General features: G+C 48.3%; 1 protein-coding gene across 12 annotated transcripts in view; it reads right to left on the reverse strand.

Annotated features, from left to right (window-relative positions):
* MGA (MAX dimerization protein MGA) overlaps positions 1-20,309 on the reverse strand; it is a 428,176-nt gene that overhangs the window by 33,526 nt on the left and 374,341 nt on the right. For all 12 annotated transcript variants that reach the window (XM_063947913.1, XM_063947912.1, XM_063947915.1 and 9 more), the window contains one exon: positions 12,242-12,403. In XM_063947913.1, the coding sequence (XP_063803983.1) occupies positions 12,242-12,403 (162 nt within the window). The remainder of the gene's footprint in view (positions 1-12,241; positions 12,404-20,309) is intronic.

The following is a 20,309-nucleotide window of genomic DNA, read 5'->3' on the forward strand; positions in this document are numbered from 1 at the left end:
CTTTGAATCCATAGGGGGCACTGGAGTACTCTTGGGATATGGACGGCTTTAGCAGAAAAGGCACTGAATATTTAAATTTAGAACTCTCCACCCCTCCATATCCCCGAGTACCTCAGTGTTTTTTACTGAGCCGAACAGGAACTATAGAGAGGTTGACAATGGAGAATTACCTATAACATAACGGACAACAACAAAGTTGACACATAACGTTACTGACAACGAAACAGTTGACACCATAACCGATAGAACCTTATAATTTGAAACAGTTGGTGAAAATGTGTTACCATAAGATCCCCTGAGCTTAATACAACCCAGGTAAAACTGCTCTGGGTGGGCGTCCAGTGCCCCCTATGGATTCAAAGAAAAGGATTTACCTGGTAAGTACCAAAATTTTATTTTCTTTTTCATCCACTAGGGGTCACTGGAGTACTCTTGAGACGTACCAAAGCTTCCCCTGTGGGCGGGAGAGCTGTTTGACACCTGTAACACTAGGCGGCCAAAGCTAGATGCTGATGCCGCAAACGTATCAAACTTGTAAAAGCGCACAAACGTGTGCACTGAAGACCATGTAGCCGCACGGTCAAGCTGCGTCGTAGAAGCTCCACGACCAGCTGCCCATGACGTTCCAACAGAACCTGTGGCATGAGCTATTACTGATGTAGGCGACTGTAACCTAGCCTTAAGGTAAGCCTGACGTATAGTCAGTTTTATCCATCTGGATAAGGTCTGCTGAGAAGCTGGCCTCCACTTGGCAGCATCATAGAGAACAAACAACGTATCCGTATTACGAACTGTAGACGTTCGGGACACAAACGCGTAATGCGCGTACCACATTCAGAGTTCCAGAATGTGCTGTCAACACAGGAACTACTATTGGTTGATTGATGTGAAAAAGATGACACTAGCTTTGGTAAGAAATCGGGATTCGGCCGAAGTTCCGCTCTGTCATCATGAAACACCAAATACAGTGGCTTGCATGACAAGGCACCCAAATCCGAAACACGCCTTGCCAAAGCTAAGGCTAGAAGAAAAATTGTTGTCCAAGTGAGAAACTTTATATCCACTTGCTGTAAGGGTTCAAAATATGAAGACTGTAAGAAATCTAAAACCAGATTCAAGTCCTATGGCGCTGTAGGTGGAATGAATGGAGGCTGAACTCTGAGGACACCTTGGAGAAAGGTGTGTATAGACGGCAATAGAGCCAATCGTCTTTGAAAGTAAATTGACAAAGCAGATACCTGCACCTTTAGTGTAGATAAACGCAGTCCTCCATCTAAACCCGTCTGTAGAAATAACAAAAGACGGAATAACTTGAAAGATGATATCGGAAACTTCCGAGCTTTACACCAACCTATATAGGCACGCCAAATTCTGTAATAATGAGCTGCCGTAACCGGCTTCCTAGCTCGTAACATGGTTGGTATAACCGATACTGTAATGCCCTCTCTTCTTAAGAGGGCGGTCTCAACAACCACCCCGTCAAACGTAGCCGCGCTAAATAGGGGTAAAAGAACGGACCCTGTTGTAACAGGTCTGAACGTAGTAGGAGCGGCCAAGGATCGTCTGCGAGTAGTCCGCGGAGATCCGAGAACCAAGCTCTCCGAGACCAATGAGGCATCACCAGTATGACTGTGACGGACTCTCTTGTGATCCGTTTTAGCGACAGAGAGCAGCGGAAAACGGTGGAAACAGATACACGAGGCTGTACGGGCCCGCGATTGTGAGAGCATCCACCGCCACTGCCCTTGGATCTCTCGTTCCGGACACATACTGGGGCGTTTGTAATTGTTGCGAGATGCCATCAGGTCCACCTGAGGATATCCCACCTGTGGACCAACTTTTGAAACACCTCTGGATTTAATGCCCATTCTCCTGGATGAAAATCCCGACGGCTGAGATAATCCGCCTCCCAGTTGTTCACTCCCGGAATGAACCCTGGCGACAATATCACCTGGTGGTATTTTGGTCAATTGAGGATTCGAGCTACTTCCCGCATGGCCATGCGGCTTCTCGTTCCTCCTTGTTTGTTGATGTATGCGACTGCAGTCGCGTTGTCTGACTGTACTTGGACAGTCTGAGAGGGAAGCATGTGTAATGCTTGTCGTAGTGCATTGTAAATTGCGCGGAGTTCCAGGCCATTTTTAGACAGCAATTTGTCGTGATCCGCCCAGAGACCCTGTCGCTGACAATTTTGAACTATAGCTCCCCAACCTCTGAGACTCACGTTCGCCGTTAGAATTATTCAATTCCAGCCGCCGCCTGCGGTTAAATTGTGAACCTTGAGCCCCAGAGTAGACACCCTCGCCCTTGCCGACAACCTCACCCTGTGGGAAATCTGCAGAATGCGAGGCCGACCACTATTGTTGAAATGGACGAGAGGGAAAACTTCCGAACTGAAGCGCGTCGAAAGCCACCACCATTGCTAATAGGAGAATACACAAATGTACCGAGAGTGTGCGTGGCTTGAGCACTTATTGTACCAGATGAATAATCTGTACTTTCTGTTGTAGTAGGGAAATTCTTTGATTTACCGTCTCGAGAATCATACCTAGAAATTGAAGTCGTTGAGACGGAAATAGATGCGATTTCTTGAAATTGACACTCCAACCGGGGTGTATGTTAGCAGCGCAAGTTGGAGGAGCATCTGTTGAGACGGAGTTTTCATGAGCAGATCGTCTAAGTACGGAACGATAGTCACTGCCAGGGATCTGAGATGAGCTATTATCACAGACATCACTCTGGCGAATACCCGAGGCGCTGACAAGAGGCCAAATGGTAGGGCCTGTGTGGCCTATTGCAAAACGCAAGAACCTCTGATGAGGTGACCAAATCGAAATGTGTAAGTACGTATCCTTGAAATCAAGCGCAATTATGCAATCTTGTGGCTTCAAATCTGCAAATACTGACCGCAGAAATTCCATATTCAATCTGTAGTAAGTGACTTACTGATTGAGACAGACGGAGCCCTCCAAAATCGGTACCACAAACAGATGGGAATAATAACCCTGACCTTGTTGGTGTACCAGGCTGGAATTAAAAAACTGCTGAATCCAGCAGAGACTGAATGGCAATCTGCCAAAACGCCTTCTTGTCGTCCGACAGAGACAGTCCAGTTTTGAAAAACAAAACAAAACGCAGTGGCGGAAGTCTTTTAACACTAAATTGCGGATACATCCATCAGTGGATGTCTGGAATCCCGGCAAATGTAACATCTTAAGGCGCGCTACCACAATTGGAAATCCAAAATGGCCTGGGAGCCCGTCAAGCCACTGGCTTGTTGATGATTTTAGCGCCCTGGTTTACAAGGCGTGGCTGTACCACAGCCTTGACAGGACTGAAGTCTAAAGTGAACGCCGGACCAGAGTATTTCCGTCTTGGTACCAGTGGAGGCAATAGCAGGAAACTAGACTCTCTCCCCTCCGCCTTGGCCTGAGAAATGCATCTGTCAATTTTAGGACCAAACAACTTCTGGCAACCGTATTCTTTTGACCTCTGACTTCGCTTGCCAAGAACGCAGCCAGAGAACCTGTCGTGCTGTAACTAGCGACGATGAAAGGCGAGAAGCGAGCTAACAGGCGGCAGCAGAAGCTGTACATAGCTATTTAGCAGCTTCTCCGATTTGATTAACGATAAGTATAACGTGATCGTCATTGTTTCCATACAAAAAGCGCCTTAGTGACCCAAATCTATCTTACGTCTGAAGGGTCTTTATAAGGTTTGACACAGACGAATCCACCAATGGCGGATTCTCCAATGTAGATGTCACTGTGTGGAAACGGGTAAGTAGAAGGTATAGAACCGGTTATTCGGTTATTTTGTGTTTCTACTAACATCTTATTAAGATATCCTAAAAAAGAACCCCATTGGAGATCTGTCGTTTAGTAAATACGACTTATTATGTTATAGGCTCCTTAGTCTCTCATTATCAATGTGTCAAAAACTGCACTATCTGACTGCTGGTCTAATGTGCCCTCCTCACCCTTATTTAGCGCCGTGAGATTTGGCATAGAATTGTCAGACTGCAACATAGCAGAAACGGTTAAATTATAAGACCAATTAAATTAATACCTTGCTACCCAAAGTGAAGTTGGACCTTTGCAACGGCTGAGACTCCTCCGTTAGATTTGGCGGTCTCATCCGAGACTCCGATCTTGCCGCTCGTGTCGAGCGGCCAATTCTAATTGCAACCCATCCATTACACTTGCGTAACATAGGAATGAAACCGGGTTCCGGAGTGGAAACCTACAAAACATACTGAACATGTGTAGATTCATGTACAGACATTGCAGTAAAACTTCTTTTTAGTCTTTGCTGGTGCCGTACTCATTATGCAGACAGACAACACAATAAACAAAGACAGACACTTCCACGACTCAGTAAAATTGCTACTAAGGTGTGTTTATAATAAGAATTTACTTACCGATAATTCTATTTCTCGGAGTCCGTAGTGGATGCTGGGGTTCCTGAAAGGACCATGGGGAATAGCGGCTCCGCAGGAGACAGGGCACAAAAAAGTAAAGCTTTTACCAGATCAGGTGGTGTGCACTGGCTCCTCCCCCTATGACCCTCCTCCAGACTCCAGTTAGGTACTGTGCCCGGACGAGCGTACACAATAAGGGAGGCAATTTGAATCCCGGGTAAGACTCATACCAGCCACACCAATCACACCGTACAACTTGTGATCTAAACCCAGTTAACAGTATGATAACAGAAAGAGCCTCTTAAAGATGGCTCCTTAACAATATAACCCGAATTTGTTAACAATAACTATGTACAGTATTGCAGATAATCCGCACTTGGGATGGGCGCCCAGCATCCACTACGGACTCCGAGAAATAGAATTATCGGTAAGTAAATTCTTATTTTCTCTATCGTCCTAAGTGGATGCTGGGGTTCCTGAAAGGACCATGGGGATTATACCAAAGCTCCCAAACGGGCGGGAGAGTGCGGATGACTCTGCAGCACCGAATGAGAGAATTCCAAGTCCTCTTTTGCCAGGGTATCAAATTTGTAGAATTTTACAAACGTGTTTTCCCCCGACCACGTAGCTGCTCGGCAGAATTGTAATGCCGAGACCCCTCGGGCAGCCGCCCAAGATGAGCCCACCTTCCTTGTGGAATGGGCCTTAACAGATTTAGGCTGTGGCAGGCCTGCCACAGAATGAGCAAGTTGAATTGTGTTACAAATCCAACGAGCAATCGTCTGCTTAGAAGCAGGGGCACCCAACTTGTTGGGTGCATATAGTATCAACAGCGAGTCAGATTTTCTGACTTCAGCCGTCCTTGAAATGTATATTTTTAAGGCTCTGACAACGTCCAACAACTTGGAGTCCTCCAAGTCGCCAGTGGCCGCAGGCACCACAATAGGTTGGTTCAGGTGAAACGCTGATACCACCTTAGGGAGAAAATGCGGACGAGTCCTCAGTTCTGCCCTATCCGAATGGAAGATTAGATAAGGGCTTTTATAAGATAAAGCCGCCAATTCAGATACTCTCCTGGCGGAAGCCAGGGCCAGTAACATAGTCACTTTCCATGTGAGATATTTAAAATCCACCTTTTTCAATGGTTCAAACCAATGGGATTTGAGGAAATCTAAAACTACATTTAGATCCCACGGTGCCACCGGAGGCACCACAGGAGGCTGTATATGCAGTACTCCTTTAACAAAAGTCTGTACCTCAGGAACTGAGGCCAATTCTTTTTGGAAGAATATTGACAGGGCCGAAATTTGAACCTTAATAGATCTCAATTTGAGACCCATAGACAATCCTGATTGTAGGAAATGTAGGAAACGACCCAGTTGAAATTCCTCCGTCGGAACACTCCGATCCTCGCACCACGCGACATATTTTCGCCAAATGCGGTGATAATGTTTCGCGGTGACTTCCTTCCTTGCCTTAATCAAGGTAGGAATGACTTCTTCTGGAATGCCTTTCCCTTTTAGGATCTGGCGTTCAACCGCCATGCCGTCAAACGCAGCCGCGGTAAGTCTTGAAAGAGACAGGGACCCTGTTGTAGCAGGTCCCTTCTCAGAAGTAGAGGGCACGGGTCGTCCGTGACCAACTCTTGAAGTTCCGGGTACCAAGTCCTTCTTGGCCAATCCGGAGCCACTAGTATTGTTCTTACTCCTCCTCACCGTATAATCTTCAATACCTTTGGTATGAGAGGCAGAGGAGGAAACACATATACTGATTTGTACACCCAAGGTGTTACCAGTGCGTCCACAGCTATTGCCTGTGGATCTCTTGACCTGGCGCAATACTTGTCCAGTTTCTTGTTGAGGCGAGACGCCATCATGTCTACCATTGGTCTTTCCCAACAGTTTATTAGCATGTGGAAGACTTCTGGATGAAGACCCCCTCTCCCGGGTGAATATCGTGTCTGCTGAGGAAGTCTGCTTCCCAGTTGTCCACGCCCGGGAAGAACACTGCTGACAGTGCTATTACGTGATTCTCCGCCCAGCGAAGAATCTTGGCAGCTTCTGCCATTGCACTCCTGCTTCTTGTGCCGCCCTGTCTGTTTACATGGGCGACCGCCGTGATGTTGTCCGACTGAATCAACACCGGTTTTCCTTGCAGGAGTGGTTCCGCCTGGCTTAGAGCATTTTAGATTGCTCTTAGTACCAGAATGTTTATGTGAAGAGACTTTTCCAGGTTCGTCCATACCCCCTGGAAGTTTCTTCCTTGTGTGACTGCTCCCCAACCTCTCAGGCTGGCGTCCGTGGTCACCAGGATCAAATCCTGTATGCCGAATCTGCGGCCCTCCAATAGATGAGCCTTTTGCAACCACCACAGAAGATATACCCTTGTCCTTGGCGACAGGGTTATTCGCAGGTGCATCTGAGGATGCGACCCTGACCATTTGTCCAACAGATCCCTTTGGAAAATTCTTGCATGGAATCTGCCGAATGGAATTGCTTCGTAAAAAGCCACCATTTTTCCCAGGACTCTTGTGCATTGATGTACAGACACCTTTCCTGGTTTTAGGAGGTTCCTGACAGGTCGGATAACTCCTTGGCTTTTTCCTCGGGAAGAAAAACCTTTTTCTGAACCGTGTCCAGAATCATCCCTAGGAACAGCAGACGTATCGTCGGAAAACAGCTGCGATTCTTGGAATATTTAGAATCCAGTCGTGCCGTCGAAGAACTACTTTAGATAGTGCTCTTCCGACCTCCAACTGTTCTCTGGAACTTGCCCTTTTTAGGTCGTGCAAGTAAGGGATAATTTAGATGCCTTTTTTCTTTGAAGAAACATCTTTTCGGCCATTACCTTGGTAAAAAGGCCCGGGGTGCCGTGGATAATTCAAACGGCATCGTCTGAAACTGATATTGACAGTTCTGTACCACGAACCAGAGGTACCCTTGATGAGAAGGACAAAATTTGGACATGGAGGTAATCCTTGATGTCCAGGGACACCATATAGTCCCCTTTTTTCCGGTTCGCTATCACTGCTCTGAGTGACTTTATCTCGATTTGAACCTTTTATGTAAGTGTTCAAAACATTTTAGATTTAGACTATGTGTCACCAAGCCGTCTGGCTTCAGTACCACAATATAGTGTGGAAAAATAATACCCTTTTCCTTGTCGTAGGAGGGGTACTTTGATTATCACCTGCTGGATATACAGCTTGTGAATTGTTTCCAATGCTGCCTCCCTGTCGGAGGGAGCCGTTGGTAAAGCAGACTTCAGGAACCTGCGAGGAGAAGATGTCTCGACTCTCCAATCTTTACCCCTGGGATAATACTCGTACGATCTAGGGGTCAACTTGCGAGTGATCCCACTGCGCCCTGAGACTCTTGAGACTACCCCCCCACCTTGAGTCCGCTTGCACGGCCCCAGCGTCATGCTGAGGACTTGGCAGACGCGGTGGAGGGCTTCTTTTCCTGGGAAAGGGCTGCCTGCTGCAGTCTACTTCCCTTACCTCTATGTCTGGGCAGATATGACTGGCCTTTTGCCTGCATGCCCTCATGGGAAAGGAAAGATTGAGGCTGAAAAGACGGTGTCTTTTTTAGCTGAGATGTAACTTGGGGTAAAAAAGGTTGGATTTCCCAGCTGTTGCTGTGGTCCCCAGGTCCGATGGACCGACCCCCAAATAACTCCTTCCCTTTATACAGCAATACTTCCATCTGCCGTATGGGATCTGTATCACCTGACCACTGTCGTGTCCCTGACATCTTCTGGGAGATATGGACAACGCACTTATCTTGATGCCAGAGAGCAAATATCCCTCTGTGCATCTCACATACATATATATAGAATGCATCCTATTAAATGCTCTACATGAATAAAATATTTTCAGTCAGGGAATCCGACCAAGCCAACCCAGCACTGCATCTCCAGGCTGATGGCGATCGCTGGTCGCAGTATAACCACCGTATGTGTGTATATACTTTTTAGGATATTTTTCCAGCTTCCTATCAGCTGGCTCCTTGAGGGCGGCCGTATCTGGAGACGGTAACGCCACTTGATAAGCGTGTGAGCGCCTTATCACCCTAAGGGGTGTTTCCCAACGTACCCTAATTTCTGGCGGGAAAGGGTATAACGCCAATATTTGCTATCGGGGTAACCCTACGCATCATCACACACTTCATTTTATTTTATCTGATTCAGGAAAAACTACAGGTAGTTTTTTCACTCCCACATAATACCCTTTCTTGTGGTACTTGTAGTATCAGAAACACGTAACACCTCCTTCATTGCCCTTAACGTGTGGCCCTAATGAGAAATACGTTTGTTTATTCACCGTCGACACTGTATTCAGTGTCCGTGTCTGTGTCTGTGTCGACCGACTGAGGTAAATGGGCGTTTTTAAAACCCCTGACGGTGTTTCTGAGACGCCTGGACCGGTCCTAATAGATTGTCGGCCGTCTCATGTCGTCAACCGACCTTGCAGCGTGTTGACATTCTCACGTAATTCTCTAAATAAGCCATCCATTCCGGTGTCGACTCCCTAGAGAGTGACATCACCATTACAGGCAATTTCTCCGCCTCCTCACCAACATCGTCCTCATACATGTCGACACACACGTACCGACACACAGCACACACACCGGGAATGCTCTGACAGAGGACAGGACCCACTAGCCCTTTGGGGAGACAGAGGGAGAGTCTGCCAGCACACACCAAAAACGCTATAATTATATAGGGACAACCTTATATAAGTGTTTCTCCCTTATAGCATCTTTTATATATATACAATATCGCCAAAATCAGTGCCCCCCCTCTCTGTTTTAACCCTGTTTCTGTAGTGCAGTGCAGGGGAGAGCCTGGGAGCCTTCTCTCCAGCTTTTCTGTGAGAGAAAATGGCGCTGTGTGCTGAGGAGATAGGCCCCGCCCCTTTTTCGGCGGGCTCGTCTCCCGCTATTTTTGAAGTTAGGCAGGGGTTAAATATCTCCATATAGCCTCTGTGGGCTATATGTGAGGTATTTTTTGCCTCTAATAAGGTTTTTATTTGCCTCTCAGAGCGCCCCCCCCAGCGCTCTGCACCCTCAGTGACTGTTGTGTGAAGTGTGCTGAGAGGAAAATGGCGCACAGCTGCAGTGCTGTGCGCTACCTTTATGAAGACTCAGGAGTCTTCAGCCGCCGATTTTGGACCTCTTCTCTCTTCAGCGTCTGCAAGGGGGCCGGCGGCGCGGCTCCGGTGACCATCCAGGCTGTACCTGTGATCGTCCCTCTGGAGCTAGTGTCCAGTAGCCAAGCAGCAAATCCACTCTGCACGCAGGTGAGTTCACTACTTCTCCCCTAAGTCCCTCGTTGCAGTGATCCTGTTGCCAGCAGGACTCACTGTAAAGTAAAAAACCTAAGCTAAACTTTCTCTAAGCAGCTCTTTAGGAGAGCCACCTAGATTGCACCCTTCTCGTTCGGGCACAAAATCTAACTGGAGTCTGGAGGAGGGTCATAGGGGGAGGAGCCAGTGCACACCACCTGATCTGGTAAAAGCTTTACTTTTTTGTGCCCTGTCTCCTGCGGAGCCGCTATTCCCCATGGTCCTTTCAGGAACCCCAGCATCCACTTAGGACGATAGAGAAATATATATATATATATATATATATATATATATGGCCGCAGTGCAGTGCACGTGGCCAGTACTATATGAAACCTGATAGGAAATTCCCCCTTACACCCCTGCGCCTCCGGTGGAGTAGAGATGTAGTACAGGAACGTTCTGGAATCATAGGAAGACACAGGAAACATGTTAAAAAGGCCCACATTACATGCTTACAGTTAGAATCACAGGGCAGGTTACAATACATGACTCTATAACCTGTACCTGACATTGCCTTTAATATAGGCTTAACAGCCTATTAATATAACCCATGCAGCATATTATAACCCATGCAGCATAATATACCCCATGCTTTTCCCTCCTTGCAGCTGCGCTGCCTGTGTGCAGACCTCTCCCCCCTCCCCCTGTGCTCCGTGTAGCCGGACCTGTCCGGAGTAAGTGCAGGGAGGCGGGGAGCGCGATATAAGGAGAGCGGCCGTGATGTGGACGTGTGGCCGGCGGGTGTGCACGGAGTGCGGCGGGCCGGCACGGCTCTTGGCGGCGCTAGGCGGAGCGGGTGTGCACGAAGTGCGGTGGGCAGGAGCGGCGTGGAGCGGCTCTGCTGTGGCGAGCGCTGAGCTCCGGACAGCGCGGACGGAGCGGCTGGGGCGGGCGGCCGGGATTAGCGGCAGGGGCGGGTGGCGTCACAACACGGACCCCACACAGCGGGGCGGCAGCGTGCGCTGACCGCCCCGTCCCCCCAGCATACCTGGTCTCCTGTAGGGAGGGCTGCGACGGGGCTTCTATCTGTAAGCTCCGTCCACCTCTTGCAGGTCAGTGAGTGAGCTGCGTGTGGCTGTGAGGGTGCTCTTTGTGAGTACCGACACGCCATGCGCTGCTCCGTGCAGCGGCACCATCCCGGACCCATGTTTTTAGTAGAAACTGGGAAGGGATGTGTCTTGAGTTGTAAAAATAAAAATAAAATATTCACTAAGTGTGGGAGCCCCCACACCAGCCCTGTTGCTCCGACGAGCACAGAAAAAAAACACTGAGGTACTCTGGGAGTATGGAGGGGAGGAGTGTTACTGAATTTGAATATTCAGTGCCCTGTTCCTGCGGAAGCCGTCCATATCCCAAGAGTACTCCAGTGACCCCTAGTGGATGAAAAAGAAATACAGGTCTACTGGAACCTCTTAAAAATTCCAGACACAAAAAGTTTTCCCTGTATACAACTTTGGGCATAATTCAGACCTGATCGCTCCTCTGCGTTGTTGCAGAGGTCTGTGATCAGGCACCCGCCGCCCACAGTGTAAACCTGCCCCGTGAGAATGCATGAGTATGTCATACGAAAACTTCGCTAGACAGTGGACATCTGCAAATTCGTTCATAACTCACGCACCATCTAATGATTTTTAATTCTGTGCGTAGCCCAGGACTTACTCCTACAGTGCGAAAGAAAACAGACTGATCGGGGCCAGAGCTGAAAACGCTTGGGAACGCCTGCGTTTTTCCTGACACTTCCAGAAAATGTCCAGTTACCACCTACAATCGCCCGCTTCCTGTCAACTACCTTTCGTTCGCCTAGCGATCTAAATTTTCACACCATTCTGTCACTGTTTGGGCTTGTGCATGCGCACTGCGGTGCATGCTCAGTCATTCGATAATCGGCCGCTGTGCAATTTCACACAACATCGATCAGGTCTGAATTAGGCCCCTGCTATGGATCATGCTATCTTGGGAACCTTTCTGACTAAGACGGCAGCTCCTACAGCCACCAGTCAGTGCACCAGTCAGAGTCAGTGCAGCGTGCATTCTCCCCTTTCTCTGCACTGCAGATTCTACACTCTATGATTTGTGGGAGCAGGTGTGAGAAGGGATATGAAAGAGAAGTCTTATAACATGTAGGGGAGATCTTGTATGCCTATCTTTTCTTCCCACGTGCAAATAAGGTCTGGGGGACCTGTGGGTAGGACTGAGGGGCATGGTTCTTTGCAGTATCTATAGATATTTTCTGTCTCGTAGTCTCTGCCTGGGTGGCCACCCCTAGTTTACTACTATCTAGGTCAAAATGTGAACCTTTGAAATATCAAAACTTTAGTATAGGGGGAATTATCTATAACATAAAATAAATATGCTAGTTTACCTATATTATACATAGCACCAGTTGTAGGACTATGGAAATTATCCAAGTGAACATACCTGTATTAGGGATATTAAAAATGTACATAGCAGATCAGAAAGCTGCATCTTTACAATACCTGGCTGCAATTGTGCAGGACTCAGATCAGCCTGTAAGAGTGTTGGAGGAATTCCAGCAACCTGTCCAGCTACTCCAGCTTCATTCAGAGTCACCTCTTGTCCTGTAGCTGCCATTAGTAAATTGGACGAGGCTAAGGGGACATCCAGCTGATGTGGCTTTGCTGCAGGACAAAATATTTACACTGAGATTTAATGGCTTCTGAAGAGAACTACAAAAATATCACATTTCTGCTTGTATTTAAATGTTAAAAATCTTAATACCCCAAGGAGCATGCTGGTATCAGCATGTTACAAACCAAAAAGAAGACAATTATAGGTTAGGTATAAATCAACGTTTTCTACCTACAGTAAATACAACATCTAAGTAGGCAATACAAATGAAGCCTTGATGTTTATGAGGAGGGACCAGGGTCAATATGAGAATCATGCCATTTGGCCCTGTCCTCTTCATAGACTAGCGATTTGTTGCATTATGCTGCGATGGGCCAGGCTTAATGATGAGAAGCACCCAGCCCATCCCCTACTAGAGTTCAGCTTCACCATCCCTCCGGGCTCACTAATGGAGGGGAGAGATCAAAATTTGCACTTACTGTATTTCAGGTATATTAATGTAGATATTATGCCATGGTTGCTAAAGTACAAAATAATAAGCAGAAGCTTATAAAGTCAGTGATTTTTAAATGAAAAAAAAAAAAAAAAAGATTTTAAACCTACCGGTAAATCTTTTTCTCGTAGTCCGTAGAGGATGCTGGGACTCCGTAAGGACCATGGGGATAGACGGGCTCCGCAGGAGACATGGGTACTTTAAGAAAGACTGACTCTGGGTGTGCACTGGCTCCTCCCTCTATGCCCCTCCTCCAGACCTCAGTTAGAGAAACGGTGCCCAGAGGAGACGGACAGTACAAGGAAAGGATTTTTGTAATCCAAGGGTAAGATTCATACCAGCCACACCAATCACACCGTATAACTTGTGATATACTTTCTAGTTAACAGTATGAAGAACAACATCTCATCGGCCCAAAACCGATGAAACTATAACATAACCCTTATGTAAGCAATAACTATATACAAGTCTTGCAGAAGTAGTCCGCACTTGGGACGGGCGCCCAGCATCCTCTACGGACTACGAGAAAAAGATTTACCGGTAGGTTTAAAATCTTATTTTCTCTAACGTCCTAGAGGATGCTGGGACTCCGTAAGGACCATGGGGATTATACCAAAGCTCCCAAACGGGCGGGAGAGTGCAGATGACTCTGCAGCACCGATTGAGCAAACAGGAGGTCCTCCTCAGCCAGGGTATCAAACTTATAGAACTTTGCAAAAGTGTTTGACCCCGACCAAGTAGCAGCTCGGCACAGCTGTAATGCCGAGACACCTCGGGCAGCCGCCCAAGACGAGCCCACCTTCCTAGTGGAATGGGCCTTAACCGATTTCGGTAACGGCAATCCTGCAGTAGAATGCGCCTGCTGAATCGTGTTACAGATCCAGCGAGCAATATTCTGCTTTGAAGCAGGGCCGCCAACCTTGTTGGCTGCATACAGGACAAACAGTGCTTCTGTTTTTCTGATCCTAGCCGTTCTGGCCACGTAAATTTTCAAAGCCCTGACCACATCAAGGGACTCGGAATCCTCCAAGTCACGTGTATCCACAGGCACGACAATAGGTTGGTTCATATGAAAGGATGAGACCACCTTAGCTAGGAATTGAGGACGGGTCCGCAACTCCACTCTATCCATATGGAAAACCAGATAGGGGCTTTTATGTGATAAAGCCTCCAATTCCGAAACTCGCCTAGCCGAAGCCAAGGCTAACAACATGACCACCTTCCAAGTAAGATATTTCAACTCCACTGTTCAAACCAATGTGACTTAAGGAAACAACACCACGTTAAGGTCCCAAGGCGCCACCGGAGGTACAAAAGGAGGCTGAATATGCAGTACTCACTTCACAAAAGTCTGTACTTCAGGTAAAGAGGCCAATTCCTTTTGAAAGATAATGGATAAGGCCGAAATCTGAACTTTAATGGAGCCTAATTTTAGGCCCAAATTCACTCCAGTTTGTAGGAAGTGAAGAAAACGGCCTAGATGGAATTCTTCCGTAGGAGCATTCCTGGCCTCACACCAAGAAACATTTTCGCCATATTCGGTGATAATGTTTAGACGTCACGTCCTTCCTAGCCTTTATTAGCGTAGGAATGACCTCATCCGGAATACCTTTTTCCTCTAGGATCCGGCGTTCAACTGCCATGCCGTCAAACGCAGCTGCGGTAAGTCTTGGAACAGACAGGGACCTTGTTGTAACAGGTCCTGCCTTAGAGGAAGAGGCCACAGATCTTCTGTGAGCATTTCTTGCAGATCCGGATACCAGGTCCTTCGTGGCCAATCTGGAACAATGAGTGTTGTTCTCACTCCTCTTTTTCTTATTATCCTCAACACCTTGGGTATGAGAGGAAGAGGAGGAAACACATATACTGACTGGAACACCCACGGTGTCACTAGGGCGTCCACAGCTACTGCCTGAGGGTCTCTTGACCTGGCGCGATACCCTTGTAGCTGTTTGTTGAGACAGGATGCCATCATGTCTATTTGGGGTAGTCCCCACCGACTTGCAATCTGCGCGAAGACTTCCTGATGAAGTCCCCACTCTCCCGGATGCAGATCGTGTCTGCTGAGGAAGTCTCCTTCCCAGTTGTCCACTCCCGGAATGAACACTGCTGACAGAGCGCTTACATGATTTTCCGCCCAGCGAAGAACTCTGGTGGCTTCCGCCATTGCCACTGTGCTCCTTGTGCCGCCTTGGCGGTTTACATGAGCTACTGCGGTGATGTTGTCTGATTGGATCAGAACTGGTCGATTTCGAAGTAAGATCTCCGCTTGACGTAGGGCGTTGTATATGGCCCTTAGTTCCAGGATGTTAATGTGAAGACAAGTCTCTTGACTTGACCAAAATCCTTGGAAATTTCTTCCCTGTGTGACCGCTTCCCAACCTCGGAGGCTCGCGTCCGTGGTCACCAGGATCCAGTCCTGAATGACGAACCTGCGGCCCTCTAGAAGGTGAGCACTGTTTAGCCACCACAGGAGAGATACTCTGGCCCTGGGGGACAGGGTGATGCGCTGATGCAATTGCAGATGCGACCCGGACCATTTGTCCAATAGGTCCCATTGGAAAGTCCTTGCATGGAATCTGCCGTATGGAATGGCTTCGTATATTGCCACAATCTTTCCCAGAACTTGAGTGCAATGATGTACTGACACTTGTTTTGGTTTCAACAGGTTCATGACTAGAGTCATGAGTTCCTGCGCTTTTTCCGTCGGAAGAAAAACCCTTTTCTGATCTGTGTCCAGAATCATGCCCAAGAAGGGCAGACGAGTTGTAGGATTCAGCTGCGACTTTGGAATATTGAGAATCCAGCCGTGTCGCTGTAACACATTCAGTGAAAGTGATACGCTGTTCAGCAACTTCTCCAGTGATCTCGCTTTTATGAGGAGATCGTCCAAGTACGGGATAATTGTGACAGCCTGCTTGCGCAGGAGCGCCATCATTTCCGCCATTACCTTGGTGAAAATTCTCGGGGCCGTGGAAAGCCCAAACAGCAACGTCTGAAATTGGTAATGACAATCCTGTACCGCAAATCTCAGGTACGCCTGATGAGGAGGATATATGGGGACATTCAGGTATGCATCCTTTATGTCCAGAGATACCAAAAAATCTCCCCCTTCTAGGCTGGCTATGACCGCCCAGAGCGATTCCATTTTGAACTTGAACCGTGTTAAATAAAGGTTCAGGGATTTTAAATTTAAAATGGGTCTGACCGAACCGTCCGGTTTCGGAACCACAAACAGCGTTGAGTAGTACCCCTGCCCTCTTTGAAGCATGGGAACCTCTACCACCACTTGTTGAAGACACAATTTGTGAATTGCATGTAACACTATCTCCCTTTCCAGGGGTTGTTTCGGTAGGGCCGATTTGAAAAACCGGCGAGAATGCACTTCTTCGAATTCCAGCTTGTAACCCTGGGAAACTATTTCTATTGCCCATGGATCCACCTGTGAGTGGACCCAGACGTGGCTGAACAGACGAAGACGTGCCCCCACAGGCGCTGACTCCGTCAGGGGAGCCCCAGCGTCATGCGGTGGATTTTGCAGAGGCCGGGGGGGACTTCTGTTCCTGGGAACTAGCTGTGTTATGCAGCTTTTTCCCACTGCCTTTACCTCTGGCAAGAAAGGACGATCCACGTGCTCTCTTGCTTTTATTGGAACGAAAGGACTGCATTTGATAATGAGGCGCTTTCTTAGATTGTGAGGGAATATGGCAAAAAAATAAGATTTTACTTACCGATAAATCTATTTCTCGTAGTCCGTAGTGGATGCTGGGACTCCGTCAGGACCATGGGGATTAGCGGCTCCGCAGGAGACAGGGCACAAAAATAAAAGCTTTAGAACTAGGTGGTGTGCACTGGCTCCTCCCCCTATGACCCTCCTCCAAGCCTCAGTTAGGATACTGTGCCCGGACGAGCGTACACAATAAGGAAGGATTTTGAATCCCGGGTAAGACTCATACCAGCCACACCAATCACACCGTACAACCTGTGATCTGAACCCAGTTAACAGTATGACAAACGTAGGAGCCTCTGAACAGACGGCTCACAACAATAACAACCCGATTTTTTTGTAACAATAACTATGTACAAGTATTGCAGACAATCCGCACTTGGGATGGGCGCCCAGCATCCACTACGGACTACGAGAAATAGATTTATCGGTAAGTAAAATCTTATTTTCTCTGACGTCCTAGTGGATGCTGGGACTCCGTCAGGACCATGGGGATTATACCAAAGCTCCCAAACGGGCGGGAGAGTGCGGATGACTCTGCAGCACCGAATGAGAGAACTCCAGGTCCTCTTTAGCCAGGGTATCAAATTTGTAGAATTTTACAAACGTGTTCTCCCCCGACCACGTAGCTGCTCGGCAGAGTTGTAATGCCGAGACCCCTCGGGCAGCCGCCCAAGATGAGCCCACCTTCCTTGTGGAATGGGCCTTGATAGATTTAGGCTGTGGCAGGCCTGCCACAGAATGTGCAAGTTGAATTGTGCTACAAATCCAACGAGCAATCGTCTGCTTAGAAGCCGGAGCACCCAGCTTGTTGGGTGCATACAGTATAAACAGCGAGTCAGATTTTCTGACTCCAGCCGTCCTTGAAATATATATTTTCAATGCCCTGACAACGTCCAGCAACTTGGAATCCTCCAAATCGCTAGTAGCCGCAGGCACCACAATAGGCTGGTTCAGGTGAAACGCTGAAACCACCTTAGGCAGAAACTGAGGACGCGTCCGCAGTTCTGCCCTGTCCGAATGGAAAATCAGATATGGGCTTTTATACGATAAAGCCGCCAATTCTGACACTCTCCTGGCTGAAGCCAGGGCCAGTAGCATGGTTACTTTCCATGTAAGATATTTCAAATCCACCGATTTGAGTGGCTCAAACCAATGGGATTTGAGAAAATCCAAAACTACATTAAGATCCCACGGAGCCACTGGGGGCACAACCGGGGGCTGTATATGTAGTACTCCTTTTACAAAAGTCTGGACTTCAGGAACTGAAGCCAATTCTTTCCGGAAGAAAATCGACAGGGCCGAAATTTGAACCTTAATGGACCCTAATTTGAGGCCCATAGACAATCCTGTTTGCAGGAAATGTAGGAATCGACCCAGTTGAAATTCCTCCGTCGGGGCCTTCCTGGCCTCACACCACGCAACATATTTTCTCCAAATGCGGTGATAATGTTGTGCAGTCACCTCCTTCCTGGCTTTTACCAGGGTAGGGATGACCTCTTCCGGAATGCCTTTTTCCCTTAGAATTCGGCGTTCAACCGCCATGCCGTCAAACGCAGCCGCGGTAAGTCTTGGAATAGACACGGTCCCTGCTGAAGCAGGTCCCGTCTTAGAGGTAGAGGCCACGGATCTTCCGTGAGCATCTCCTGAAGTTCCGGGTACCAAGTTCTTCTTGGCCAATCCGGAGCCACGAGTATCGTTCTTACTCCCCTTTGCCGTATAATTCTCAGTACTTTTGGTATGAGAGGCAGAGGAGGAAACACATACACTGACTGGAACACCCACGGTGTTACCAGAGCGTCCACAGCTATTGCCTGAGGGTCTCTTGACCTGGCGCAATACCTGTCCAGTTTTTTGTTGAGGCGGGACGCCATCATATCCACCTTTGGTTTTTCCCAACGGTTCACAATCATGTGGAAGACTCCTGGATGAAGTCCCCACTCTCCCGGGTGTAGATAGTGTCTGCTGAGGAAGTCCGCTTCCCAGTTGTCCACTCCCGGAATGAACACTGCTGACAGTGCTATCACATGATCTTCCGCCCAGCGAAGAATCCTTGCAGCTTCTGCCATTGCCCTCCTGCTTCTTGTGCCGCCCTGTCTGTTTACGTGGGCGACTGCCGTGATGTTGTCCGACTGGATCAACACCGGCTGACCCTGAAGCAGGGGTTTTGCCAGGCTTAGAGCATTGTAAATCGCTCTTAGCTCCAGTATATTTATGTGAAGAGACATCTCCAGGCTTGACCACACTCCCTGGAAGTTTCTTCCCTGTGTGACCGCTCCCCAGCCTCTCAGACTGGCATCCGTGGTCACCAGGACCCAGTCCTGTATGCCGAATCTGCGGCCCTCTAACAGATGAGCACTCTGCAACCACCACAGAAGAGACACCCTTGTCCGTGGAGACAAAGTTATCCGCTGATGCATCTGCAGATGCGATCCGGACCATTTGTCCAGCAGATCCCACTGAAAAGTTTGTGCGTGGAATCTGCCGAATGGAATCGCTTCGTAAGAAGCCACCATTTTTCCCAGGACTCTTGTGCATTGATGCACAGACACTTTTCCTGGTTTTAGGAGGTTCCTGACAAGTTCGGATAACTCCCTGGCTTTCTCCTCCGGAAGAAACACCTTTTTCTGAACCGTGTCCAGAATCATTCCCAGGAACAGCAGACGTGTCGTCGGGGTCAATTGAGATTTTGGAAAATTCAGAATCCACCCGTGCTGTTGCAGCACTACTTGGGTTAGTGCTACTACGTCCTCCAGCTGTTCTCTGGACCTTGCCCTTATCAGGAGATCGTCCAAGTAAGGGATAATTAATACGCCTTTTCTTCGCAGAAGAAACATCATTTCGGCCATTACCTTGGTAAAGACCCGAGGTGCCGTGGACAATCCAAACGGCAGCGTCTGAAACTGATAATGACAGTTTTGCACCACGAACCTGAGGTACCCTTGATGTGAAGGGCAAATTGGGACAAGCAGGTAAGCATCCTTGATGTCCAGGGACACCATAAAGTCCCCTTCTTCCAGATTCGCTATCACTGCTCTGAGTGACTCCATCTTGAACTTGAATTTTTGTATGTACAGGTTCAAAGATTTCAGATTTAGAATAGGTCTTACCGAGCCGTCCGGCTTCGGTACCACAAATAGTGTGGAATAATACCCCTTTCCCTGTTGTAGGAGGGGTACCTTGACTATCACCTGCTGAGAATACAGCTTGTGAATGGCTTCCAATACCGTCGCCCTGTCTGAGGGAGACATTGGCAGAGCAGACTTTAGGAACCGGCGAGGGGGAGACTTCTCGAATTCCAACCTGTAACCCTGAGATACTACCTGCAGGATCCAGGGGTCCACCTGTGAGTGAGCCCACTGTGCGCTGAAATTCTTGAGTCGACCCCCCACCGCCCCTGAGTCCGCTTGTAAAGCCCCAACGTCATGCTGAGGGCTTTGCAGAAGCCGGGGAGGGCTTCTGCTCCTGGGAGGGAGCTGCTTGGTGCACTCTCTTACCCTTTCCTTTGCCTCGGGGCAGATATGACTGTCCTTTTGCCCGCTTGTTCTTATAGGAACGAAAGGACTGCGGCTGAAAAGACGGTGTCTTTTTCTGTTGGGAGGGGACCTGAGGTAAAAAGGTGGATTTCCCGGCTGTTGCCGTGGCCACCAAATCCGATAGACCGACCCCAAATAATTCCTCCCCTTTATACGGCAATACTTCCATATGCCGTTTGGAATCCGCATCACCTGACCAC

This window comes from Pseudophryne corroboree, chromosome 12 (genome assembly GCF_028390025.1).
Source record: "Pseudophryne corroboree isolate aPseCor3 chromosome 12, aPseCor3.hap2, whole genome shotgun sequence".
In the NCBI taxonomy this organism is placed as follows: domain Eukaryota; kingdom Metazoa; phylum Chordata; class Amphibia; order Anura; family Myobatrachidae; genus Pseudophryne; species Pseudophryne corroboree.